The 27,148-nt window shown below is 41.8% G+C and overlaps 1 protein-coding gene across 3 annotated transcripts; it reads right to left on the bottom strand.

The window, feature by feature from the left end:
- Positions 1-1,330: 1,330 nt before the first annotated feature.
- Positions 1,331-19,284, bottom strand: LOC112645032 (V-set and transmembrane domain-containing protein 1-like). 3 transcript variants are annotated; one of them, XM_025424016.3, is made up of 8 exons: positions 19,050-19,284; positions 12,958-12,993; positions 12,546-12,830; positions 8,443-8,481; positions 4,716-4,808; positions 4,321-4,351; positions 4,138-4,175; positions 1,331-1,813 (listed from the first exon to the last, which is right to left on the bottom strand). In XM_025424016.3, the coding sequence occupies exons 1-8, from the start codon at positions 19,081-19,083 to the stop codon at positions 1,809-1,811; spliced, it is 561 nt and encodes a 186-aa protein (XP_025279801.1). In that variant the 5' UTR covers positions 19,084-19,284; the 3' UTR covers positions 1,331-1,808. The 3 variants fall into 3 exon arrangements, with proteins under 3 accessions (XP_025279801.1, XP_035568644.1, XP_025279802.1); XM_025424017.3 differs by lacking the exon at positions 4,138-4,175 and having other exon boundaries at positions 1,338-1,813; XM_035712751.2 differs by lacking the exons at positions 4,138-4,175; positions 8,443-8,481 and having other exon boundaries at positions 1,335-1,813.
- Positions 19,285-27,148: the final 7,864 nt, after the last annotated feature.

Genomic DNA, 27,148 nt, shown 5'->3' with positions numbered 1-27,148 from the left:
GTGCACCTGCTATTTGTATAAAAATTAGAAAGGAAAAGGCCAACAGTTCAGCAGAAAAGTGAACAATGGATAGAAATCATCAATTTAAAAAAAAAAGAAATCATCAATTTACAGAAAAGAAACCCCAAATGGCCAATATAATATGCCTCACTCATAATCAGAAAATGCAAATTAAAGCAGCAATGAGATATCTTTATATAGGCACCTTAAAGTGGGTTATGAGTTCATCTATTTTAATCAGCAAAAGTTATCAAGTTTAATATATTTCTGAATTGGCAAGGACGTGGGGAACTGGGAACTTATACATCCCTGGTGGAAGTATAAATAGGTAAAACTACCTTAGTTTTTAATTTGGCTCTCCTAGTGGTATTAAAAGTGTGGACATCACAGAAGACAGATTTTTACTTCTTACTATGCCACCAATAGATCACACTTATCAACAGGAAAGCAGGTGTAAGATGTCTGTTGTGGTATTTTGCTGATAGCAGAGCCATGAAAACAGCCCAAACACCTAGCCATTAGGAAAGAAGAAAGAGAAGCTATGGTTTGTGCATACAACCAAGTTCTTTTAAAATTTTTGTTTTATTGAGCTATAACTCATATTCATAAAATCTATGCTTCTTTTTTATTTTTTTGTTTTTTTACTTTTTATATTTTTAAAAGATTTTATTTATTTACTCATGAGAGACACACAGAGAGAGAGGCAGAGACACAGGCAGAGGGAGAAGCAGGCTCCATGCGGGGAGCCTGATGTGGGACTCGATCCTGAGTCTCCAGGATCATATCCTGGGCCAAAGGCAGCACTAAACTGCTGGGTCACTGGATCTGCCCTGCTTCTTTTTTTTTTTTTTTTTTTTTTTAAGATTTTATTTATTTATTCATGAGAGACACAGAGAGAGAGGCAGAGACATAGGCAGAGGGAGAAGCAGGCTCACTGCAGGGAGCCTGCTGTGGGACTCGATCCCAGCACTCCAGGATCAGGCCCTGAGCCAAAGGCAGGCGCCCAATTGCTGAGCCACCCAGGTGTCCCAAAATCTATGCTTCTAAAGTGTACAATTCAGTGGGTTATTTTTATTTTTTAAAAAAGATTTTTATTTATTTATTTGAGAGAGAGAAAGCATGAACAAGGGGAGAGGCAGAGAGAGGAGAAGAAGGCTCCTCGCTGAGCAGGGAGCCCAATTTGGGGCTCGATCCCAGGACCCTGAGATCATGACCTGAACTGAAGGCAGATGCTTAACTGACTGAGCCATCTAGGCACCCCTCAGTATTTTTTTAAAAGTATATTCACAACGTTATGCAATCATCACCAGTTTCTTCTTTTTTTCTTTTTATTGGAGTTCAGTTTGCCAACATATAGCATAACACCCAGTGCTCATCCCATCAAGTGCCCCCCTCAGTACCCATCACCCAGTCACCCCAACCCCTGCCCACGTCCCATTCCACTACTGCTTGTTCATTTCCCAGAGTTAAGTCATCACCAGTTTCTAATTCCACATTTCCATCATACCAAAAAGAAACTCCATAGTTGTTCTCCTTTCCCTCAGCCCCTTGGCATGCCTGATTCATGCATAAACTTAATTTTATTACTATGGATTATGAGCTAAGGACACAGTGACCTGGTTGCCATGTGTCCAGTCATCCCCAGCATGTTAACCCATGTTCTCCTTCTCCAGGGGTCCGGCTGTTCTTCCTTCACCTGCCGCACTGCACATTCACAAGATCCTGGGGACTCCTCGGTGGGGCACAGAAGCTGCCTTAGGTGGTGCCTTGGGGTTTAGATCAGCATGGCTCACTCCCTGGGGGGTCTTTCAGTCTTTGAGAAAGAGAGACAGGATTTAGAGCTTAGCTGTCCAATATGGTACCTACAACCCACATATGGCTATTTACATGTAAGCAAATTAAAATTACATTTAATTTAAAGCTCAGGTCCTCAGTCACAGCAGGTACAGTTAGTGTGTGCAATAGTCACGTGTAGCCAGGGGCTGTTGTATCAGACAGCATAGCCGTAGGACACGTCCATCATTGTGGGAAGGCCTACTGGACATGCCATAATACGAATGGCTGTGTCTCAGGAGGATGAGGGTTTTGGCTCTAGTTTTAATAATACATACTAATAACTATGACTGGTATTAATAACAATCATTGCACATGTTTGAGAATGAGAACTACCATCCTGTAAGAATTCTATTATTTATGTAATATTATGCTATTTTAAAAACAATTTTATTGAGATATAACTTACATATCATGAAATTCCCCTAATATAGGTATGCAATTTGATGATATTTAGTGAATTTGTAGAATGATGTAGCCCTTGCCACAATAAATTTTAGAACATTCATCACTAAAAAGTTCCCTTGTGCCTGAGTGCAGTGATAACTGCTCTCCCCACTCCAGCCATAGGTGGCTATTGATTTGCTTTTTCTGGAAATTTCACATAAACGGAGCAGTACCATAGGCAGTCTTCTGTATCTGGCTTTTTTTTCACTTAACAAAATGTTTTTGCAGTGCATCCATTCACCACATGTATCTACCACTAGTTTCTTCCCTTTTTTTTTTTTTTTTTAGTTTCTTCCTTTTTTTTTTTTTTTTTTTTTTTTTTTAGTTTCTTCCTTTTTTTATTGCTGCATAGAATTCATTGTATGGAGATACCACATCATAATATCATGTTATTATATTATTATTATTAATAATTTGCTAATCCATGTCATTTATCCAACATTTAAAATAGACCAGATTTGTTCGTTGATGGTTCATTTGTGAACCTGTGAACTATATATTTCCATACCTTTAAAAGATATATGTATCTAAGTGAATGCCATGTGCATAAATATTTTTTAAATATGACAGTGAATAATTATCATCTTTTGCTAATGCCACTTTTTGCTTGCTTTGGCATAAAGAATAAGCCAATGAACCTTTGTGTCCTATGGAAAAATGTATAAATGTCACCTGGTAATTGCTCTTAGAGGTAATGCTAATTAATGTTGACTCACAAGTAAGCAGTATTTTAAATAGAAAAAAATGATTAATGTACATTGATTAACATTTATTAATTGTTGCTTTCATGCCATCCATCCAACATTTAAAATTTGCCAGAAATTCCAGCAAACCCTTTATGTTTAGCCCATCACTGGATTCACACAGGCCTTTTCATGGGGGATTTTGATCCCCATTAGATATGGGAAGGAATGAAGAGTCCAAATCACAGGGGTTTTGTGAGTTGTCTCAGATCATACTGGCCATAAATAGCAGCCATGGGGAGTTGGAACCCAGTTACTCTGGAATTCAAAGCACATGTTTCTTTGTTGATTTATTGAGATATATTAACATATAACATTGTATGAGTTTAAGGTGTGCCACATATTGACTTGATACATTTATATGTTGCAACATGATTACCACAATAGTGTTAGCTAACACCTCTAACCCACCACATAATTATCTCTTTTTTGCAGTCAGAACAATTAAGATCCAGTCTCTAAGCAACTCTGAAGTTTATCGTATGGCAATTGTGAACTATAATCGCGATGCTGTGCATTACATCTCCAGGCCTTAATTATCTACTGGTTGCAAGTCTATACCCTTTGACCAACATCTCCCCAGTTCTCCCACTCGCTGGAAACCACTATTCTACTCTGTTTTTATGAATTTGGTCAAAGCACATGCTTTTTTTTTTTTATTAAGATTTTATTTATTCATGAGAGACACAGAGAGAAAGAGAGAGAGGCAGAGACACAGGCAGAGGGGGAAGCAGGGTCCATGCAGGGAGCCCGATGCGGGACTCGATCCCGGAACTCCAGGATCACGCCCTGGGCCTAAGGCAGGTGCTAAACCGCTGAGCCACTCAAGGATCCCAAAGCACATGTTTTTAGACACAATGTTATTGGCCTCCTGTCAGTTGTATGAGCTGGGGATATACTTGTAACTAGAGTATGGGCTGAACTGGGAGGCAAACAAGGTCAGCATATGGTGATAAGTGACCTTGTGGGGAGAACTCATGAGACACGTATCCTTTCCAGGTTGGATAAATCTGCATGTGAGTAAAAGGGGGAAAAATCAGCTCTCAGATTGCAGGAGTGAGACTTATTCTTTCTATCCCGTTGTTCCCCTGTGGTTTCTTCCCTTACCACTCACCTGCAGCCTCCTCCTTGGGAAATTTGGAATGTCTGGTTCTAAGAGACAGAAACACATTAAAGCATGGGATCTAAAGACTGGGGAGGATGGCAGGGCTTTGGAGACTAGAGGCATGGGAATCATAGATGTGCAATCAGGGTCTCTGAGGAAGGGAGAGGCACGAGATACATCAAGTATATCTACCTTTTGGTGGCTTCTTCATGTGATGATGAACCTACAAAACAAAACAAAAAGGGAGGAATTTATATTTAAAAAAATTTTTTTTAATTTAAATTCAATTTCCTGACATAAAGTATAATACCCAGTGCTCATCTCATCATGTGCCCTCAGGGAGAAATTTATCTAATAAGAAAAATCTTTCATTTCATCCCCCTTCCCCAGCGTTTAAAAACTGTGCTTTCCTAGGGTGCCTGGGTGGCTCAGTTGGTTAAGCTTCTGACAGTTGATCTCAGCTCAGGTCTTGATCTCAGGGTGGTGAGTTCAAGCCCTGCATTGAGCTCCACCTTGGGCTCCATGCTGAGGTCCATGCTGGACATGGAGCCAACTTATTAAACAAACCAGTCCTTCCCCAAACTCACCATGCTGGGTGCATATGTTGATGAAGAAGATGGAGAGGAAGAGGAGCAAAATGGAAAGGCAGGTGAACGTAGCAGCAAAGATGAATCTGGTGGCTAGTGGGAGAGGAACAGGTAGTAGAATCAGTTTGGTTCCTGAGACACCCTGATCAAGCTTAGCAGACAGGTGCCAAGAACCAGATAACCTGGTTTCCAAAACTTTGCAGCTGCCACTTCTGAGCTGTAACTTCCAATTACTGCGGGAATTTCCTTCACCTCCCTGACCTTTTGTTTCCCTGTTCAAAGTGAGGACAAAAACAGTAGCTGCTGGACTGGATGGAGCTGGGGTTAACTGGGTGGGTCCTGGCAGAGAGGGCCTCACACAAGGGAAATCCCCAATAAGTGTTTTAGCCATAGTAATAATTCCTATTATTTATTGTGAGCTGCCCTGTGCTAGGCGCTTCACACATGTTCTTCTCATCCTGCCAGAGGCCCATGAGATAGCTTTACTGTTCCATTTCATTCCACCATGAATGAAGTATCCAGAAGTTAAGGGGATGGCCTGGAGTTACACAGCTGGGATGGGCTTTGTGTCCTGGTAAGTGTAACATTTTAGGACCTCCAGCCACAGGTCAGGCTAGCTTTGCGCTGGCCTCTGGGTATGGAAACACCAGAGAACTGAGCTCATAGTCTGGGAGATGCACATTTACCTGAATAACTGATGCTGCAGAGGAAGCAGTAAGTCCCATCTCAGATGAATGAAAATTCAAACTCTCTCCCAGTTCAAGAGTCATTTGAATGGCATGTATACTCAGATATTATTCAGCCATAAAAAAGTAGAAAACATTGCCATCTGCGACAACACAGATGAACACGGAGGGCATTATGTTAAGTGAGACGAGCCAGACAAAGACAAATACTACATGATTAGATTTCACTTATACATGGAATGTGAAACAAAACAAAATTAAAAACTGAACTTATAGAAGCAGAGAGTAGAGTGGTGGTGGCCAGGGGCCAAGGACAGGGGAGGTCGGGAGAAGCTGGTAAAAGGCTACTGGCTTCTAGTGAACCGATGAATTCTGGAGACCTGATGGATGGCATAGTGACAATAGTTGACAACACTGAAATTTGCTATGAGTAGATCTTAAGCATTCTCACACAAAAACCAAAGGCAAATATGCAAAGGGAGGATGTATTCATTAACTTGGTCCTTCTACGGTGTACACGTGCATCAAACCACCACATTGTATGCTTTTGTCAACTCTACCTCCAGAAGGTGGGGTACAAAGGACAGGGGCGGGATGAGAATCCCTAACTTGAAGAGCTGGGTAATGATGGAAGGCACTGGCTTCAAAGCACAGAGCCTGGATCTGACTCATGATGTAGGATAATGAGATTGCGGTGATAACGATTATTCTCTCTCCCGATATCCCACCCACACCTGTCTCCCTCTGTAACAGACGATGCCAGTGCTCCACACTGCTTGCCCAGATCCCTTTGCCATTTTAATGCGCTCTGGATCATGGTTTATTTCACCTTCCAATGCGGACACTTGCTTCTCTTTGTGGGGGACTGCCAGGAAGGACCCAAAATGCCTCGGGATCTATGTATTCCAGGGACATCTCTTTACCATGACTGCCATTTGTGGAAGCATGAATGCCCTAGTTCTGTTGGTCACCAGTTGCCAGGGTGTGTGACCTTCTATGTCTCCTCCACTTTCCCAGCTCCATGCAAAAGATGCGGTGGAGGGATGATTGCTCAGTCCTTTACTTCTCAGCCCTCTTTCCCCTGTACCCCCTACAATGTTACATTCACATTAATACTTATTTGAGTCTTCTGGTGGCACTGAATCCAGGAGACCCTCAAAAGCAGCAAACTCTCTGCACATCTCCAGGGACATAAGGAAACAGGATGGAAGCAGCTGTTCCCAGACTAGTAGGACCCTCAATGGGAAGCAGAGAAACATCAGCCTCTGGCTTCTTCCACAGTGACTCACTCACTAGAAATGAGAAGTAGACTATTACAAGACTTTTCCGCTTTCATACGGCCCCATAACCTGCTGATCTGAGTTCACCCTGAGATGTCCACATTTCCTGGCCAAATTTCATATCACTCTTTACAAACTGCCAGAGTAAATTACAAAGTCTCAGGTGTTGATGTAAAGGAATCAGGCTGAGCAGTGGGACACAGCTTGACACGGGGTGTAAATGAAGTCACCGTCACCAGAGAGGAGGCCTGGCCTTGTGTGCATGGAGACATCCGGATATGGGCCTGGGACATCATATCTGGGCTGAAAGACTTTATTCCGTTCAGAATTGCTGCAGTATAAATTTGAACTCAGAAAGTACATCTTCAGAAATTATATACACACCCACTAGGATGTCTATAATAAAATAAAAGGGAAATAAGTGTTGGCAAGGACGTGGAGATATTGGAACCCTCATGTATTACTGGTGGGAATGTAAAATGTTGGGGCCACATTGGAAAAACAATTTGGCAGTTTCTCAAAAAGTTAAACATAGAGTTACCATATGTCTCAGCAATTCTACTTCTAGGTAGATATCCAAGAAAACTGGAAGCAGGGACTCAAACAGGTACTTGCACACTGATGCTCAGAGCACTATTACTTGCCCTACCTGAAAGGTATGAACACTCTAGATGTTGTCATGGGTATGGGAATGGGGAGAAACTACTTACAGGGTAGGAGATTTCATTTGGGGGTGATAAAAGTGTTCTGGAATTACATAGTGGTGACAGTTGCATAAACTTGTTATATACTAAATGCCACTGAATTGTACACTTATTTAAAAGGGTAAATTTATGGAATGTGAATTATGAGTCAATAAAAAAGAAAGAAAATAAATAATGCAAGAGCTAAAAACATGAATGCACTTCTTCCTCTTCCCTGTCTCACACAGCACTAGACTTCCTGCCTTATTTCAGATACGTCCATGCTCCTTGACTCTGTCAGATTTCAGGTCTCTCCAAGAAAACATTCCTGGTGTGAATTATGTTCATAAAGGTGAAGTAGAAATCATTTCCCAAGTCTGCTAATACTGAATAAAAACATTTTCAAAGGCTATTACTTATTTTGCAAGGACATTTTGGGAGATACCTTTGAAAAAAACTGGTTATGACAGCCTTGAACAATTTTGGCTCTTTGGAGTGGATTACAGGGAGGTTATGAGTTGCAGAAATTAAGGATGAGTAAGCAACTAGATGCCAACTTATGTTATATATTTGGCCATTAAAATCTGGATGAGCTCCCATTTTCATCCAAAGATGCCAAAAGCTCTAAATTTTACAAGCATCTCCCAGGATAGAATCTTAGTCAATTCCTCATTGAAAAGCAACACCAGAGAAAATAACTTAATATTCACCAGTTTTTTAGAACTTTAAAGTTTTAGCACATTCTTGGTCAGACACATTCCCAAAGCACCTGGGCTCCATGGGTCCTCCACGGGGTCTGCCCAAACCAGACAACACAATCTCATCCCCATTCTTCACAAAACTCCACCATCGTTTTTCATTATGTAAAATGATAAATGACGCATCTGTAGCTGTTTTACTCATCAGCTTTTCCTGAACCCAGGAGGAGCTTAGCGGTCATCTGCCAGAAAGGCAGTCATTCTCCCAATCACATTGAAAAAACAGGCATCAAGATTCCTTCTGTGCCTTTTAATCACAGGGGACTGCCTGCTGCATGAGGTAAATATAATTTGGAAAAACATCACTCAAATTATCTTACATTTTTTTGCTGCAGGAGCTCCACGTCCATCATCGTTATCTAGGAAACAGGATGCAAGAAAAAATAATCACAATGATTGAGTGGAGAACCTTGGACACTTAGGTCCTCATGTTCTTCTTATGGACTTTAGCCCCTCTTTGGGAACTGGAGAATGTCTTTTCTACTCTTGGGATGTTCACTGGGTCCCCAAATCAGGGCCAGAATATTAGATAGCTTTTTAAAAAAGATTTTATTTGTTTGTTTATTTTTTTATTTGAGGGGGGGAGAGGCAGAGGGAGAGAATTTCAAGCAGACTCCGTGCTGAGCAGAGAGCCTGACACCAGGCTTGATCTCACGACCTCAAGATCATTTTTTTTAAGATTTATTTATTTATTTATGATAGACATATATATATATAGAGAGAGAGGCAGAGACACAGGAGGAGGGAGAAGCAGGCTCCATGCCAGGGAGCCCAACGTGGGACTCGATCCTGGGACCCCAGGATCGCGCCCTGGGCCAAAGGCAGGCGCCAAACCACTGAGCCACCCAGGGATCCCACGACCTCGAGATCATGACCTGATCAAGAGGTCAAATGCTCACCTGACTGAGCCAGCCAGGTGCCCCCACATGACTCTTTTAATACCTCTGGGGTTTGACATTTTTTTTAAATTAAATTTAATTTTTTAAAATTTATTTATGATAGTCACAGAGAGAGAGAGAGAGAGAGAGAATGAGAGAGAGAGAGAGAGAGAGAGGCAGAGACACAGGCAGAGGGAGAAGCAGGCTCCATGCACTGGGAGCCCGACGTAGGATTCGATCCCGGGTCTCCAGGATCACGCCCTGGGCCAAAGGCAGGCACTAAACCGCTGTGTCACCCAGGGATCCCCTTGACATTATTTTTAATAATAAAAATATTTATAAATGACCCAGCTAATTTCCCCCCTCCCATTCCTATTCCTTGTCAATCTTCCTGTTCCACCATTTTGCAAGTATTTTCTCCCATTTGGTAGATTGTCTTCTTATCTTACTGTTTCTTTTGCTGTGCAGAAGTTTTTAGCTTGATGCAATCCCACTTATTTATTTTTGCATTTTCTTCTTGTGCTTTACGTGTCATCTCAAAAAAAAAAAGTCATTGCCAAGATCATGCAAAGGAGGTTTTCACCTCTTTTCTTCCAGGAGTCTTATGGCTTGGGGTCCTACATTTAAGTCTTTAATGTATTTTGAGTTAATTTTTGTGAATGGTGTGAGAAAGGGATCCAATTTCATTCTTCTGCATGTGGTTATCCAAATTTTCCAAAATCATTTATTGAAGAGATTGTTCTCTCCCATTGAATATTTTTGGCTTTCCTGCCAAACAGTTGATCATGTATGTGAGGGTTTAATTCTGGGCTCTTGATTCTGTTCTATTGATTATGTGTTTATTTTTATGCCAGTACCATGCTATTTGGATTACTATAGCTTTGTAGTATAGTTTGAAATCAGAATTTGTGACACCCCCAGCTTTGTTCTTCTTTCTCAGTATTGCTTTGGCTATTCAGGATCTATCAGTTTTTTGGTTGAGTCTTTAGGATTTTCCATATATAAGATTATCTGTAAATAAAGACAGTAGTACTATGTTGAATAGGAGTGGTGAGAGTGGATCTCCTTGTCTTGTTTCTGATCTCAGAGGAAAGCATTTGACTTTTCACCTTTCTTTCTTTCTTTCTTTTTTTTTTTAGAGAGAGAATGATATATATATATATATATATATATATATATATATATATATAGAGAGAGAGAGAGAGAGAGAGAGAGAGAGAGAGAGAGAGAGAGAATGAGCGGGGGAAGGGCAGAGAGAGAGAGAGAGAGAGGGAGGGAGTAGACGACTCTCTGCTGAGCAGGGAGCCCCTTGAGAGGCTTGATCCCAGGACTCTGGAATCATGACCTGAGCTGAAGGCAGACACTTAACTAAGCCACCCAGGTGCCCCTGACCTTTCATCTTTGAGTATGGTGCTAGCTGTGGGCTTGTTGTGTACGTCCTCTGTTATGTTGATGAATTCCTTCCATAGCTTATTTGTGGAGAGTTTTTAATCTTGAAAGGGCATTGTATTTTGTCAAATGCTTTTTCTGCATCTATTGAGATGATCATATGATTTTTGTCTTTCTTTCATTAGCGTGGTTTATCATATTTATTGATTGTGTATGTTGAGCCATCTTTGCACCCCAGGGATAAATCCCACTTATCCATAGCATATGATCTTCTTAATGTGCTGTTGGATTTGGTTGCTAACATTTTGTTGAGAATTTTTGCATCTGTGTTTACAAGGATATTGCTTTGTAGATTTCTCTTAGTGTCGCTATCTGGCTTTGGTATCAGGGTAACGCTGGCCTATGAGACGAGTGTAGGAGTGTTCCCTAGTCTTCAATTTTTTTTAAGTAAGCTTCATGCCCATCGTGGGGCTTGAACCTGTGACCCTGAGATCAAAAGTCACATGATCTACCAACTGAGCCAGCCAGGCACCCTCAGGTCTTCAATTTTTTGTGAGGGTTTGAGAAGGATTGGCATTATTCTTTAAATATCTGGTGAAAATCTCCAGTGAAGCCATTTGTTCCTGGGCTTTTCTTCAATAGGAGATTTTTTATTATTGAGGCAATCTCCTTATCTGTTATTGATCTGTTCAGATTTTCTATTTCTTCATGATTCAGTCTTGGTTTATAGACTTCCACACAGATTTTCTTGTCATTGGTGATTGCCCAAGTCTCCAGGTGCTTCCAGACCACAGCCAACAGGGCCTAGAACTAATTTACAGTCTCCTGCAGGTTCCACAGCTGGCACTGAGATCTGTCTGCCTATTACTCAATGCACAGGCGAGTGAGACTCCTCTCAGGTCTCTTGCTGTAGGGTGCCAGATCCCACAACTTTTACAAAGGCACTTTTGTTTGTGGGTGTATGTCAAATTTCTGTTGTTGAAGTGGGGAAGGCAAAAATGAGGGATGTCTTATGGATTTTTCTTATTTTCTCAAATTGTAGTGGTTCTGGAATCCCTGTTTTCAGCAGAGCAAGAGCAATACATTTGTGTCTATTGTATGGAATCAGACATCAGAGTCTCATACTGTGACCTGGAGTCATCTCGGGGTCTATATTGAGTAAGAGGGAAGGTTTTAGGAGGGATTCTGAAGAGGACAAAGCAACAGGGGTGAAGAGAAGTACCAAGGCATCCACATTTCCAATGCACCTGGGGTCATTCTTACCCATCTCTATATTAACCACATCTTTTATTTTCTGTATTCAACACTTTGATATCTTGGGACCTTGCTGACCCTAGAGATATCCCCTCTCAAGGTATCCACTTCCTAGAGAAAGGAGACAACTTTCCCTCAAGCACCCTTCTTTTTTTTTAAGGTTTTTTTTTCCCAAAGATTTTATTTATTTATTCATGAGAGACACACAGAGAGAGGCAGAGACAAGCAGAGGGAGAAGTGAGCTTCCCAACCAACCCCCCACCCATGCAAGGAGCCAGATGCAAGCACCCTTCTTAAGTGCAAAACAACCAATCCAGAGCTCATACTTCCAACCACCTCCTCTATGGCTCTCACACTCTGGGCCAGGGTTCCCCTGCCCTAATCACTTCAGGGCCAGATACCAGACAGTCAGGGACAGCATCTATACCCCATAGTTAATCCTAAGCCTGTTCCTTCTTACAGAAACCACAGTAAAGGCTCTTGCCTAGTCTTATCCCTCCCTCTGCTTCCTCACTGACCCTGATACTTCTCTATATGGCCCTGTATGGCATGGCATACCCCTCTTCTTGGGAAGTCTAACAAACTATGTTTTTTTCAATGACAGTCATCTCTTAAAAAAAAAAAAAAAAGACAGTCATCTCTTCATCTTTGACCATACTGTACCTCAAATTTTCTATTGGCATCTATATTCTAAAACACTCTCCCACATCCACCTCATTGATACATACTCATAATCTTTGATGAGAGCCTGTCCCCACACTCACTTCCCATTTCTCCCATACTTTACACCCAAGTGGTCACTCCTGTCTTTTTGTTTCCTGGATTCTTCTTTCACCAACCAGGCTCCATCACAAGAAAAGGACTATATGCCTCAAGAATAAACCTGAAGCTGCCTTTCTCACCTTTGACCTGCAGCCACAGGTGTTCACTCTCTTCTGACCACTCCTGGGAGACCATTGTCTTGTAGGCACAAAAGTACATCCCAGCATCCTTCGGCTCCAGGTGAGTGAGGAGGAATTCAGCCTCATGTCCTGTGGATCTCTGCTCCTGCCTGTACCCAGAGTCCTGCAGCTTCCCCAGCATGAATGTCACATTCTGGAAGTGAGACTGGCACCTGAGGCTCACGTTGCCTCTGTGTTCAACCATGTTGCTGGGCAAGGCACTGAGCGTGGGTTTGGGAAGCATTTCTGGCAAAGAATTCAGAGTTAGTCTGACTCTTCATCATGACATCCACCAATGCCCTCCTAGAATTCAGAGGATTAAAGAGAAAATATAGGATGCAGGAACAGATAGAGTTTATGCGAGAAAACTCACCATTCTTTTTCTCGTCTTCAAAGCCCAGGGAAAGCCCTGGAAGAGAAACCCTTATGAGACATAAATTACATACTCGTGTTTGAGTATATATCAGGCAGAGAGTGCATGACTAATTTGTTAAAGATCCATCTTATTTCTTTTTTCTTTTAAAGATTTTATTTATTTATTCATGAAAGACACACACCGAGAGAGGCAGAGACACAGAGGGAAGCAGGCTCCATGCAGGGAGCCCGATGCAGGACTTGATCCTGGGACCACAGGATCACACCCCAGGTGGAAGGCAGGCACTTAGCAGCAGAGCCACGTAGGTGTTCCATCCATCTTATTTCTTGAAGGCACTTCTTTGGGTTGATTTTTTTAACCTGTTACTTATGTCCCATTGTTTCTCATTTTGTATATTCATTTATATACAAAATTCCAGCAACCTTTTCTGATCTATCATGTTGCTTTCACGATCAGTCTTTCACCATCTAAATATCATCACATATTTACTTGTATTTTCCTCTCCTGCTTTCTATGACTGAACTCTTCACCTTTGTCACTTAGATAACGCAATGGTTATTTATTTTACTGTGGAGTGTGAGCAGAGGGTTTCCTCTCTGATTCAAATGGGGAGAAACCACTCTCTCTGCCCAGGTTCTTCTTTTCATGAAGAATTTGAGACATTCATGGTCCTAAATGCCCTTTCCATGTGGCTTTGATCTATATAAATGTTAGACCCTACTTCTCCTGTGTTCTGTTCTATGCATTTCATTCTGGAATAGAAAGGTCATTTCATGAATGGAAATATGGGAAACTAGTCTTGGGGTATGTCAAGAGGTGATGTTAGAATTTCTCTAGATGCCAGAGTGTCTCAGGATATCTGGCCTTTCTTTAAACTCAGGAGTCAACTCACAACATGGACCCTCAAACTTCACCAAGAAGGAAGGAGATGGTGGCCTGATGATGCACTGAGTCTGAGTTTGCAGTAATAATGGTGGGAATTTGTAGTAGGAAAGCATCCTCTGGGTGGTCAGGGGGTCGTAGGTCTCATGGTCCCTTTTTATTTTAATTTTTATTTTTTATTTTATTTTATTATTTATTTATTTATGATAGTCAGAGAGAGAGAGAGAGAGAGAGAGGCAGAGACACAGGCAGAGGGAGAAGCAGGCTCCATGCACCGGGAGCCCGATGTGGGATTCGATCCCGGGTCTCCAGGATCGCGCCCTGGGCCAAAGGCAGGCGCCAAACCACTGCGCCACCCAGGGATCCCTTATTTTAATTTTTAAAAGATTTTATTTATTTGTTCATGAGAGACACAGAGAAGCAGAGACATAGGCAGAGGGAGAAGCAGGCTCCTGATGCATCAGGGAGCCTGATGCAGGACTTGATTCCAGGACCCTGGGATCACCACCTAGGTGTCCCTCATGGTCCTTTTTTAGTTCTTTCCTCACAAACCTGCTTTTAGACTCATGTTGCCTCAGCTCTGGTATTAGCCAATATTCTGCACAGTGATTCCCTTAAAAAAAAAAAAAGCACACAGGTGCCTTGAGTTCATTTTGCATTGTGAAACCCTACTGGAGAATAGGTTGTGAAAGTGAGGGAGGAGTTCTCTTTCTTTGATAAATAAAACTGTATATATTTAAGTTACACAACAGGATATATAGAGAATATGATATATAGAGAAAATGATTACCACAATTAAGCCAGTTAACACACTCATCAGCTCATAGTTACCTCTGTGTGTGTGTGTGTGTGTGTGTGATGAGAACATGGAATTATTAACTACAATCTCCATGCCGTCCATTGGATTCCTTAGAACTCATTCCTCTTTCCCAAAAAGGGACCACATTGGATATAGACAAGGAGGGCTAGCTGCACAGAGGAAACTTTAAGGGGAAGGCAGGATAACTTGAAAAAAGCACTTCTCAGGAAGTACAATAAAAACCCACCAATTGGGGCACCTGGGTGGCTCAGTCAGTTAAGTGTCTGCCTTTGGCTCGGGTCATGATCTCAGGGTTCTGAGACTGAGCCCCGCATTGGGTTCCCTGCTCAGCAGGGAGCTTGCTTCTCCCTCTCACTCTGCCTGTTGCTCCCCCTGCTTGTGCTCTCTCACCCGCTCTCTCTCTCAAATAAATAAAATCTTTTTAAAAAACCCCCACCAATTATCAAGAATCTGTCACTTGGTTAACTCTTTACAGACACTGGCCACTTACATGTTTATATTATTTAGTAGATCCTTGGCAGACAGCTGTCATCTGCCCTACAGCTACCATGTTTGCCTGCTCTGCCAGATATCCTACATTTAACATTCAGAACAGTCTCACATGCATCAAACAGAGAGCAGGACAATGTCCAGCCTCATTAGGTGCTAGCACCTTCCACAGAGATAGGAAGGAGTGGGGACACTCGAAACCACAGCTCCCTAAAAACGAATGTGATACTGTGATTTATGATAAGAAATATACATTTGATCTTTGTCCTGGTTCCTGGCACACAGCTCCTAAAACCCTTGGAATTTTCTTAACCACGTTTTAAAAGTCTATTTATTTATTTATTTTAGTAGTTTCTACATCCAACATGGGGCTTGAACTCATGTCCCTGAGATGAAGAGTCCCATGCTCTTCTAAGTGACCCAACCGGGCACCCCCCTCTTGGAATTTTTCTAGGCATTGAATGCAATAAAAGTCTTTCATTATGTTAATGAAGTGACATTTGGACCACACTTAAGGATGAAGGCTGGTTGCCAGGGGAACCAACCATATGGTGACAAGGTTGGAACTTTCATTTCCATCTCCTTGACTTTTGGAGAGGGGAGAAAGGCTGAAGATGGAATCAATTGCCAATGGCCAATGGTATAATCAATGGTACCTATGTAATGAAGCTTCTATAAAAGCTCAAAAGGATGGGTTCACAGAGCTTCCAGTTTGGTGAACATATGGAGACACAGGGAGAGTGGTGTGCCTGGAGAGGACATGGAAGCTCCCTGCCCTTTCCCCATACCTAGCCCTCCACATCTTTTCTATCTGGTTGTTCCTGAGTTATATCCTTTTAGAATATACTGATGATCTAGTAAGTTAAATATTTCTGTGAGTTCTGTGAGCCTCTCTAGCAAATTAATCAAACCCAAAGATGGGGTAATGGGAACTCCTAATATATAGCCAGTTGATCAGGTGACAATACGGACTTGTCATTGGCATCTAAAATGGAGTGGGGGTAGTCTTGTGCGACTGAGCCCTTACCTATAGGATCTGATGGTAACTCCAGGTAAATAGTGTCAGAATTAGTTAAGTTACAGAACACCCAACTGATGTTCAAGAATTGCTTGGTGGTGTCAGGGCCCCACGCTCACACATTGGAATTGGGTGCCAGAATTGGACCTCCAGATTACTGTTAAATTACAATTTAACAAGGGGCGCCTGGGTGGCTCAGTGGTTGAGTGCCTTTTGCTCAGGTTGTGATCCTGGGGTCCTGGGATAAAGTCCTGCATCAGGCTCTCCACAGAAAGTCTGGTGCTCCCTCTGCCTGTGTCTCTGCCTCTCTCTCTCTGTCTCTCATGAATAAATAAATAAAATCTTTTAAAAATATTATAATTTAACAGATCTTTTGAGCTCATCATCTGGAGAACTTAAAAATTTTACATAAAATGTTAAGATTATATTGTATTATACAAAATATTATCCTATTCTGTTGTAGAAAGAAACATTGCAGTGATACATCATGGATGGACCTTAAAAATATCATTCCAAGAAAAAGAAGCCAGATATGAAAGGTCACATGTTGCATGATTCCATTTTCATGATATACCCAGAATAACTAAATGTAGAGACAGAAAGTAGATTGGTGGCTGCCAGGATCTGTGGGAAAGGGGATGGTGAGTGACTGGTTCATAGGTACAGCATTTCCTTTATGGGTGATGAAAACGTTTTATGGTGGTTATACAACACCGTGAATGTTTAAAATGCTAATAGATTGTATACTTTATAGTGTTTGCTCTTATGTGAATTGGACCTCAATACAATTTTAAAATCTTATGTGAGTTAGGTATGTTTACCTTCTGTACTAAAGATATATAAAGATTCGAATATTAAAAGTCTACCCAAAATAAGATTAAGTGGAAATGACTAGTTGTATTAGTTTAGGGAAGCAACCTCCGTTAAGTGCAATGGTGGTTCTGGCTTCCAGAGCATCCTGACCCAGGGATTTAGTGCTGTTAGGGTCTTTTTTCTTAGCTGCCATGTGTCATTCCCTCTGAATGTTGTCAGGACAGGACCAGGAGCCTGGAAGCAGAGCTGTAGGCAGCTAAAGATGGGCATCTCTGGGAGGTTACACTTATAGAGGACCAAAATTTATCTGTATCCCAATACTGGTAGAGAAATTTCTTGATAGAGCTGGACTGGCTTGCTTTGCAACATAGATCCATCCCTGGAATGATGATTATGGCCAGAGGGGAGGGCGATCATATGGGTTGATTTGTGTCCCCAGAAAGATATGTTCAAGTCCTAACCCCAAATACCTGTGAATGTGTGAACTTATTTGGAAATAGTATTATTTCAGAGTAGGCTGGTCCCATAATTCGGTATGGCTGGCATCCCCATTAGAAGTGGAGAGACATCGGGGATCCCTGGGTGGCTCAGTGGTTTAGTGCCTGCCTTAGGCCCAGGGCGTGATACTGGAGTCCTGGGATCGAGTACCACATCGGGCTCCCTGCATGGAGCCTGCTTCTCTCTTTGCCTTTGTCTCTGCCTCTCTCTCTCTCTGTGTCTCTCATGAATAAATAAATGAAATCTTAAAAAAAATAATTTAGAAGTGGAGAGACGTGGGGACAGACACAGAGGGAAGATGGCCACGTGAAGGCATGAGGGATTGCAGCAAAGTGTTTGCAAACAAGGAACCCAGCCCTGCCAGCTGTCCCCAGAAGCGAGGGGAGCTTGGAATGAATTCTCCCTTGGAGCCTCAGAGCATTCAAGAGGAATTTACTCAGCTAGCACCTTGATCTTGGATCTCTGGCCTCCAGAACTGTGGGAGAGTAGATTTATGTTGTGTTAAGCCACTTGGTTTGTGGCACTTTGTCACAGCAGCCCTGGAAATGAATACGGGCAGAGTGAGGTCAGTCTCTCGACTGCCCAGCTTATTCTGCTCTGTAGCTGGAGAGCTGGAGGTTTGGTGCATAGTGACTGACAGCCACCCCTAAAGCTCAAATGTGTGTGTGGGAGGAGCATTACCCCAAAAGAAGGGCTGTATTGCAGAAGGAGGAAGGAACTACGGCAAATGACAAGTCCTGATAGCCTTTACACAACCCCTCACCCCCAACTCACGAAAGAAGAACCAGAGTCTTGGTCAGTGGAGCTGCTGGTTCGTAGTCTAGGGCTCCTATGAGATCAAGCCAAGGTCATAATCCCAGGTCTTCATTTACAGGCTGAGGTCCCTTTGATTGCATCATGTTCAAGTTAAGAACAGTTAAAAACCAATCTGAGGGGATCCCTGGGTGGCTCAGCGGTTTAGCGCCTGCCTTCGGCCCAATGCGTGATCCTGGAGTCCCAGGATCGAGTCCCACATCAGGCTCCCTGCATGGAGCCTGCTTCTCCCTCTGCCTGTGTCTCTGCCCCCCTCTCTCTCTCTTTCTCTCTCTCTCTCTCTCCCTATCTCTCATGAATAAATAAAATCTTAAAAAAAAAAGAAAGAAAAAACCAATCTGAGGATAAGGCTGGTCAGAAAATTTTCTTTTCATTCATTGTCCCCAGACATAGCCCTTTTCTGTAGTCTTGGTCTGTACCCAAACCTACAGCTCCACACCCTATGTGCCCTGCCCTCCTATATGCCAACAAACATTCATGGCAAGACTGATATTTGGACAAATAAAGTTTGGAGAACTCATGGGAGCTCTGCATTTCTCAGCTGAGTAAACGAGGGTGTCACCCCACGTCTCTGAACCTCACTTCCCATCTCCTGTGTGCGAGCACCAGAACAGAGGCATGTCATACCACAGCCCACAAAACTCTGACAGGTAGCATGTGTCCAGTACACAGAAGACATCATTTCACATCAACCCCCGCTTCACCGTGAATTTTCTCACCCACCCAAACCCATCTGTCCCAGTCCTGGAGACTCACCAAGGCAAAGCAGGGACAGGAATTCTGTGAGCATAGTGTCCCTTCCACCCAGAACAAAATCCCGTCTTCAGTTTTATAGTTCAAAGGAAGAAGGGGGACTGGGCCATCGAGGCTCCCTCCTGCCCACCTTGTCTCCAAGATGTGTGGGTAAAGGTTTTACCCTGACACTTGGTTCTCCACTGCCTGGTGTACAGTTTCCTTTTCACAATCAAGTCAGGAAACCATCAGTGACAACATCTCCCTCATAAATCCGGTGTGTATGGCTCCAGCTCCACCCACCCTGAGACCTGTCCTATCTCATTTGAAGTCTTGACCAAGACATTTTCTTTAAAAAAAAAAGATAATAACTGTTTTGGAAAAAATCTTAGAGTTGCAAAAGAATAGTACAGAGTTGCCACATACCCATCAAGCATCTTTCCCTGATGGTAACAGTACATTATCAAAAGCAGAAAATTCACATCAGTGCAATATGATGGCTGGGTGAGTGCAGGGTAGCATCTAAAATATAGGAGTCTCGGGCAGCCCAGGTGGCTCAGCGGCTTAGCGCTGCCTTCAGCCCAGGGCGTGATCCTGGAGACCTGGGATGGAGTCCCACGTCGGGCTCCCCGCATAGAAGCAGGCTTCTCCCTCCGCCTGTGTCTCTGCCTCTCTCTCTCCCCTCTCTGTGTTTCTCATGAATAAATAAATAAAATCTTAAAAAAAAAAAAAGGAGTCTCTAGTACAAGCTGAGGACCCACTGCTCCTGAGAGCAGGGTGCTCAACAAGAAAAAAGAAACGGATGTCTGTCTTTGAGGCTGAGTAAGCTTCTCTTTTAGTAAACCTTGACAAATGGGTCACACAACATCAGATTTTTTTTGCTGTGCTTTCTTTTACAGAAGAGAAAGTAATCAAGGAATCTTTTTTTTTTTTAAGGAATCTTGATTGTAATCTCTCTTAGAAGAGAAAGTAATCAAGTAATCAAGAAAGTTTCTATTCAAATTTTTTCCCAAACAGGAAGAGTATAATCCCATTTTCCAGGAATGAAGGAGGAAATATTGATGAATTAAGGGAGCAAATTCCTCTCTAGAAGTACAACAATCTTTCCTTCCCAGCTACTCATTGCTCTCTGAGTCATTTAAGAACTCTTGTTGATTAATGATTATTTCATATGACTGAAAACACTAGGGTTGTGATGAGTTCAAGGCATGAGGGGATCCAAATACTAAAATAATGGTACTGGGAATCTGTCTTTCTCCAAGTCGAAGTGCCACTTTCCATTGTGTAGACCTCACTCTCAGGCTGATTCTTTTCATGTGCTGGGAAGATATCCACCAGCATCTCTAGGCAGAAATAACGTGCTTGCACTAACACTTGCAACAAACTCATAAGGCGGACTCAACATTGCTTGATCTTGGTTTACATGTTCATTCCTAAGTTGATTGATGTAGCCAAGGTGATGGATTGCACTAATTGGCCTTTCTGAGACATGAGCACACCTGTAGCTAGAAAGCTAGGTCAGTCTCATTTAACCAGAGAGTAAGTGATAGTTGGCCAATGTCCCAGTCAAGATAGTCATACTAGGATGTACTAGATATGAATAGTTGGACATGCAAAAAGTAAATACTGTTCACTATGTGTCTTCATCCACCCATGTCAGGCAAGATTTTGTCTCCATCTAAGAACTAATCTATGATTCTTCTTTCTCTTAACCACAAGTCTTTAACCATGAGATTGCTGAAATCATGTGCAGATGCCATAATGTTATAATAACTATACATCAGTTTTCTAGAACTACTTTTTAAAGATTTTATTTATTTATTCATGAGAGACACAGAGAGAGAGAGAGAGGCAGAGACACAAGCAGAGGGAGAAGCATGTTCCATGCAGGGAGCCTGACGTGGGACTCAATCCCGGATCTCCAGGATTAGGCCCTGGGCTGAAGGCAACGCTAAGCCGCTGAGCCACCTGGGCTGCCCAGTTTTCTAGAACTATTAAATCCCCTGTCTGGAGGTATGAGAGGTGGGAGGAAACATGGTTATCTGCTGATACACAATGTTACAAGGGTTTAAAAATCGTATACTGCAGCTCAAAACAGATGCCAGCACTTCAGATACACAATACCCTAGCAGAGGTAACACACAGCTGAGCAAGAACCTGAAAGTAGATTCTCATACATTCTCTGAGAAGGCAAGATAGATCAAGTCCCTCAGGTGGGATTAAAATAATTGGAGATATTAAGACTGGAAGGGAAGACAGAGTAAGTGGGGAAAAGCTTCAACTCTGGACCTCTACATGTCTATTAAAGACATTTTGCATAGGGGGCAGGGGAAACCATAATTGCTACAGAAACACTGCTTAATAGGAAGTGGAGGAGACCGCAGCCAACTAGATGGAATATGCCTCTTCTAAAAATGGATCCGGACACGTTTCTGTAACAGCGATTTTGCAAGGTTAGTGTGTACACAAATCTCAGGACCTCCAGGTATGATTATCTTGTGTTAGGTATAGTTATTGTTGGAGAAAAAAATAAAAAACTAAAATAATTAAAAAAAAGACATTTTGTTTGAAGCTCATATAGGCTCATCACCTTGTGATTCAACCTCAAACTTTTCCTGCAATTATTTTTTAAGCACAACTTTTCAGAAGTTTCCAACAGAACACCAATGGGAAGTGAGTCCTGATTTTTTTTTTTTTTTTTTTTTTTTCTTTTTTTTTTAATTTTTTTTTTTATTTATTTACTTATGATAGTCAGAGAGAGAGAGAGAGAGAGGCAGAGACACAGGCAGAGGGAGAAGCAGGCTCCATGCATCGGGAGCCTGATATGGGATTCGATCCCGGGTCTCCAGGATCACGCCCTGGGCCAAAGGCAGGCGCCAAACCGCTGCGCCACCCAGGGATCCCTGAGTCCTGATTTTTATTGAAGTTTGAAATCACTAAGATTCAACCCTAGCTAGTAATAGGAATGTGTGTGAATGCACATTGTGCACACATGCTCTCCATATCTCTCAGATCCACTTATTTCTTTTTTTAAAATAAATTTATTTTTTATTGTGTTCAACTTGCCAACATATAGAATAACATCCAGTGCTCATCCCATCAAGTGCCCCCCTCAGTGCCCGTCACCCCACCCCCCGTCTACCTCCCTTTCTACCCACCCCTTGTTCGTTTCCCAGAGTTAGGAGTCTCTCATGTTCTGTCTCCCTTTCTGATATTTCCCACTCATTTTCTCTCCTTTCCCCTTTATTCCCTTTCACTATTTTTTATATTCCCCAAATGAATGAGACCATATAATGTTTGTCCTTCTCCGATCCACTTATTTCTATCCAGTTTTTTCTGCATTAAGATGGGGTAACGTGGCTCCAGTTCACATATCCTTCATTTTCCCCCTGAGAACAACGTGCTAGCCCTCACATATTCTTTTCATGGAAATGGAAGATGCATAGGGGCTGAATCAAAATATGCCATGCCCCCTGAAGACCTGGGCTGGAGTTAAAATATTACCACTCGCACCTTATCCTGTTGACCAAAGCAAATAACATGGCTGAATCTATAGTCAAAGAGCTATTAATGATCTATTGCATTACAACTTCTTGGCCACAGTATTCATATACATCCCATGAACTAAATATGCTCATTCCCATCCCAGGATCTGCCCCCTCAAATTTCCATCCAATAATGGCCCCAGGCTTTAAATCTAGATCTAGTGATCATTATCAAGTCTATAGGTGGCTCCTTTTTACCCAAGACTCATGAACTAAAAAACAAAGTAGCTGCCCCATACATCTATGATGACAAAAGAGAAGTGTGATAACCACAATACTCTCACTTGAAAAAGTTTCTTCTCTGTGTGTGTAGGAGATGTACAGCAGTTACTGGTTTACAGCAACTTCAAAATCACTCTGGGAAAATGCTGCTAGAAGCCACAATTCTGGGAGTGGAAATGTTCCTTCATAAAGTTTCAGTTCTGTTCTCTATGAGGGGCTTCCCAGCCCACTGTCCTGTGAGGTCTTTTTTTTTTTTTAAGATTTTATTATTTTTTTTTAAAGATTTTATTTATTTATTCATGAGAGGCAGAGAGAGAGAGAGAGAGAGAGAGGCAGAGACACAGGCAGAGGGAAAAGCAGGCTCCATGCAGGGAGCCCGATGTGGGACTCGATCCCGGGATTCCAGGATCATGCCCCAGGCCAAAGGCAGGCACCAAATCGCTGAGCCACCCAGGGATCCCCTGTCCTGTGAGGTCTTGCTTCCTCCCTGTGAGATGTCTTTCATCAGCTTTCCTGTCCACATCTGAAGAGGACCTTGAAGAATATGACCCTGTTGGTTGGATGGCCCAGTTTCTCAGCTTGCTTTCTGTACATAGAAAGTTTAACCTTCAAGTCTTTGTATAATTTCTTTCTTTAAAAAAAAGATTTTATTTACTTATTTGACAGGGAGGCAGGGAGAGTGCAAGCTGCAGGGAGAAGCAGAGAGAGAGAGGGAGAAGCAGACTCCCCATTGAGCAGGGAGCCCAATGTGGGGCTCAGTCCCAGGACCCCAGGATCATGACCTGAACTAAAGGCAAACCCTTAACCTACTGAGCCACCCAGGCTCCCCTTTATAATTTCTTTAAGCTCATGCTGGCAGCAATTTTGCCAGCGTAGCTCTCAAAACCATTGTGGCTTTTGGGACATCTGGGTGGCTCAGTTGGTTAAGCCTTGGAATCTTGATTTCGGCTCAAGTCACGACCTCAGGGTTTCTGGAGCAGAATTCAGTGATCTCTTACATACAACACCTAGTGCTCATCACAAGTGCCCTCCTTAATCTCTATCACCCATCCAGCCCATCCTCCACCCCCTTCCCTCCATCAACCCTGTTTGTTCTCTATCATTAAGTCTCTTATGATTTGCTTCCCACTCTCCTTTTTTTCTTTTCCCCATTCCCATATGTTCATCTGCCTTGTTTCTTAAATTCCTCATATGAGTGAGATCAAACGATATTTTCCTTTCTCTGACTGACTTATTTCGCTTAGCATAATACACTCTAGTTCCATCCATTGCAGATGGCAAGATTTCATATATATATCTCCAGGTGCCCTATTTTTAACTTCTTGAGGAACCTCCAAACTTGTCTTTGGAGTGGCCATACCAGTTTAAATTCCCACCGACAGGGGATCCCTCGGTGGCTCAGCGGTTTGGCGCCTGCCTTTGGCCCAGGGTGCGATCCTGGAGTCTCGGGATGGAGTCCCACCCCACATCGGGCTCCTGGCATGGAGCCTGTTTCTCCTTCCTCCTGTGTCTCTGCCTCTCTCTCTCTCTCTCTCTCTCTATCATAAATAAATAAATAAATAAATAAATAAATAAATAAATAAATAATCTTAAAAAAAATTCCCACCAACAGTGCATGAGTGTTCCCCTTTCTCCACATTCTTGCCAACATCTGTTGTTTCTTGTGTTGCTAATTTTAGCCATTCTGGCAGGTGTGAGGTGGTATCTCATTGTTGTTTTGATTTGTATTTCCCGATGATGAGTGATGTTGAGCATCTTTTAATGTGTCTATTGGTCATCTGTATGTCTTCTTTGAGAAAATGTCTATTCGTACCTTCTGCCCATTTCTTAACTGTATCATTTGTTTTTTGGGTTTTGAGTTTGACAAGTTCTTTTTTTTTTTTTAAGATTTTATTTATTTATTTATTCATGAGAGACAGAGAGAGAGAGAGAAAGAGGCAGAGGAAGAAGGAGACTCCATGCAGGGAGCCCAATATGGGACTCGATCCTGGGATTCCAGGATCATGCCCTGGGCCAAAGGCAGACGCTCAACCGCTGAGCCACCCAGGCGTCCCGACAAGTTCTTTACAGATTTTGGATACTAACCCTTTATCATATATGTCATTTCAAATATTTGCTCCCATTCTGTAAGCTGTCTTTTAGTTTTGTTGACTATTTCCTTCACTGTGCAAAGCTTTTTATCTTGATCAAGTCCCAAGAGTTCATTTTTGCTTTTGTTTCCCTTGCCTCTGGTGACATGTCTAATAAAAATTTATACAGCGGAGGTCAAAGAGGTTGCCGCCTGTGTTCTCCTCTAAGATTTTGGTAGTCTCCTGTCTTACATTTAGGTCTTTCATCCATTTTGAATTTATTTTTGTGTATGGTATAAGAAAGTGGTCCAGGTTCATTTTTCTGCATGTGGCTGCCCACTTTTCCCAACACCATTTATTGAAGAGACTGTTTTCTTTCCATTGGATGTTCTTTCCTGCTTTGTCAAAGATTAGTTGACCAGATACTTATGGGTCCATTTCTAGGTTCTCTATTCTGTTCTGTTGATCTATGTATCTGTTTTTTCCAGTACCATACTGTCCTGATGGTTACAGCTTTGTAATACAGCTTGAAGTGATGCCTCCAGTTTTGTTTTTCTTCTTCAGAATGGCTTTGGCTAGTCAGGGTCTTTTGTGGTTCCCTACAAATTTTAGGATTGTTCTAGCTCTGTGAAAAATGCTAGTGGTAGAGATTGCATTAAATTTGTAGATTGCTTTGGGTAGTACAGACAATTTAACAATATTTCTTCTTCCAATCCTTCCGGATCTTTTACCTCTTTAGTTGATTTATTCCTAGGTATCTTATTGCTTTTGGTGCAATTGCAAATGGGATTGATTCCTTGATTTCTTTTTCTGCTGCCTCATTGTTGTATAGAAATACAACAGATTTCTGCACATTGATTTTTTATCCTGTGACTTTACTGAATTCATGCATTAGTTCTAACAATTTTTTGGGTGAGTTTTTTTTTTTTATTTCTACATAGAGTATCATGTCTTTTGCAAATAGTGAAACTTTGACTTCTTCCTTGCCAATTTGGATGCTTTTCTATTTCATTATATGGTCTGATTGCTGAGGCTAGGACTTCCAGTACCATGTTAACTAGTAAGGGGATATCCCTGTCTTGTTCCTGACCATAGGGGAAATGCTCTCAATTTTTCCCCATTGAGGAGGATATTACCTGTGGGCCTTCCATATATGGCCTTTATGATGTTGAGGCATGTTCCATCTATCCCTACTTTATTGAATGTTTTTATCAAGAAAGGATGCTATATTTTGTCAAATGCTTTTTCTGCATCTTTTGAGATGATCATATGGTTCTTATCCTTTCTTTTTAGTAATGTAAAGCTCATCTCCTTTAGGAATGTTTGGGGTGATATATAAGAAAAAATTCTGATATATGTATATAATATATGTATATACATATATATGTATATAGCTCCTATACTGTTATCTTCTTTTGTCACAAACCAATACATTTTATTTTATTTTTTTTAAGAAGTGTTATTTATTCATGAGAGACACAGACTGAGAGAGAGAGGCAGAGACATAGGCAGAGGGAGAAGCAGGCCTCCTACAGGGACCCCAATGTAGGACTCGATCCCAGATCCCAGGATCACGGCCCAAGCTGAAGGCGCCCAACTGCTGAGCCACCCAAGTGTCCCACAAACCAATACATTTTAAAGAGTTCCATGCCAATGGGTACTTTCTCACAACATGGTTGTAAATTGCTTCCACAGTGTGATTTATTTTTTAAACTTTTAAAAAAATGTTGAGGCTCTTTTCTTTATATTTGTATTTGTGTATACACACACACACACATATATAATCACATCTTTTTAGAAAATTGATATTTTTATTTTTAAGCTCCATAATGTGATTTAAATTGATGCATAGGCTTCCCCTCTATGGAAGTAAGAACTTGTAACTAACCAGTCCTACTTCTGCACATTTATATTGCTCCCAACTCACTTGCTGATATAAACTAATTAAAATTAACAACCTGTAAATCTTTTGGATAACATTAATTATTCCTCAGGGTAAACTACTGAGATTTAAACTTCCAGATGGAAGGCTATAAATGTGTGTGTGTGGGGGGAGGCAGATTAGCTTCATAACCTAGTTGCCATTTAGTAAAGAATATTGATTTATCATTCTAAAAACTGATTATGCATATGAAGTTTTCCCAGATTATAATCAACATTACATGTTAGCATTAAAACCTTTTTGTAAAATAGAGAGTGAAATGGCATCTTTTATCGTTCCTGGGTTTGATTGCTTGGAATAGTGAAAGTCCTTCTTTCCTTTCTTTGTTTTGACTTGTATTTTTTT

The sequence above is a fragment of the Canis lupus genome, chromosome 1 (assembly GCF_003254725.2).
Source record: "Canis lupus dingo isolate Sandy chromosome 1, ASM325472v2, whole genome shotgun sequence".
In the NCBI taxonomy this organism is placed as follows: domain Eukaryota; kingdom Metazoa; phylum Chordata; class Mammalia; order Carnivora; family Canidae; genus Canis; species Canis lupus.
Note: the sequence above shows the minus strand (reverse complement) of the source record. Positions and strands in the feature narration are given on the sequence as shown.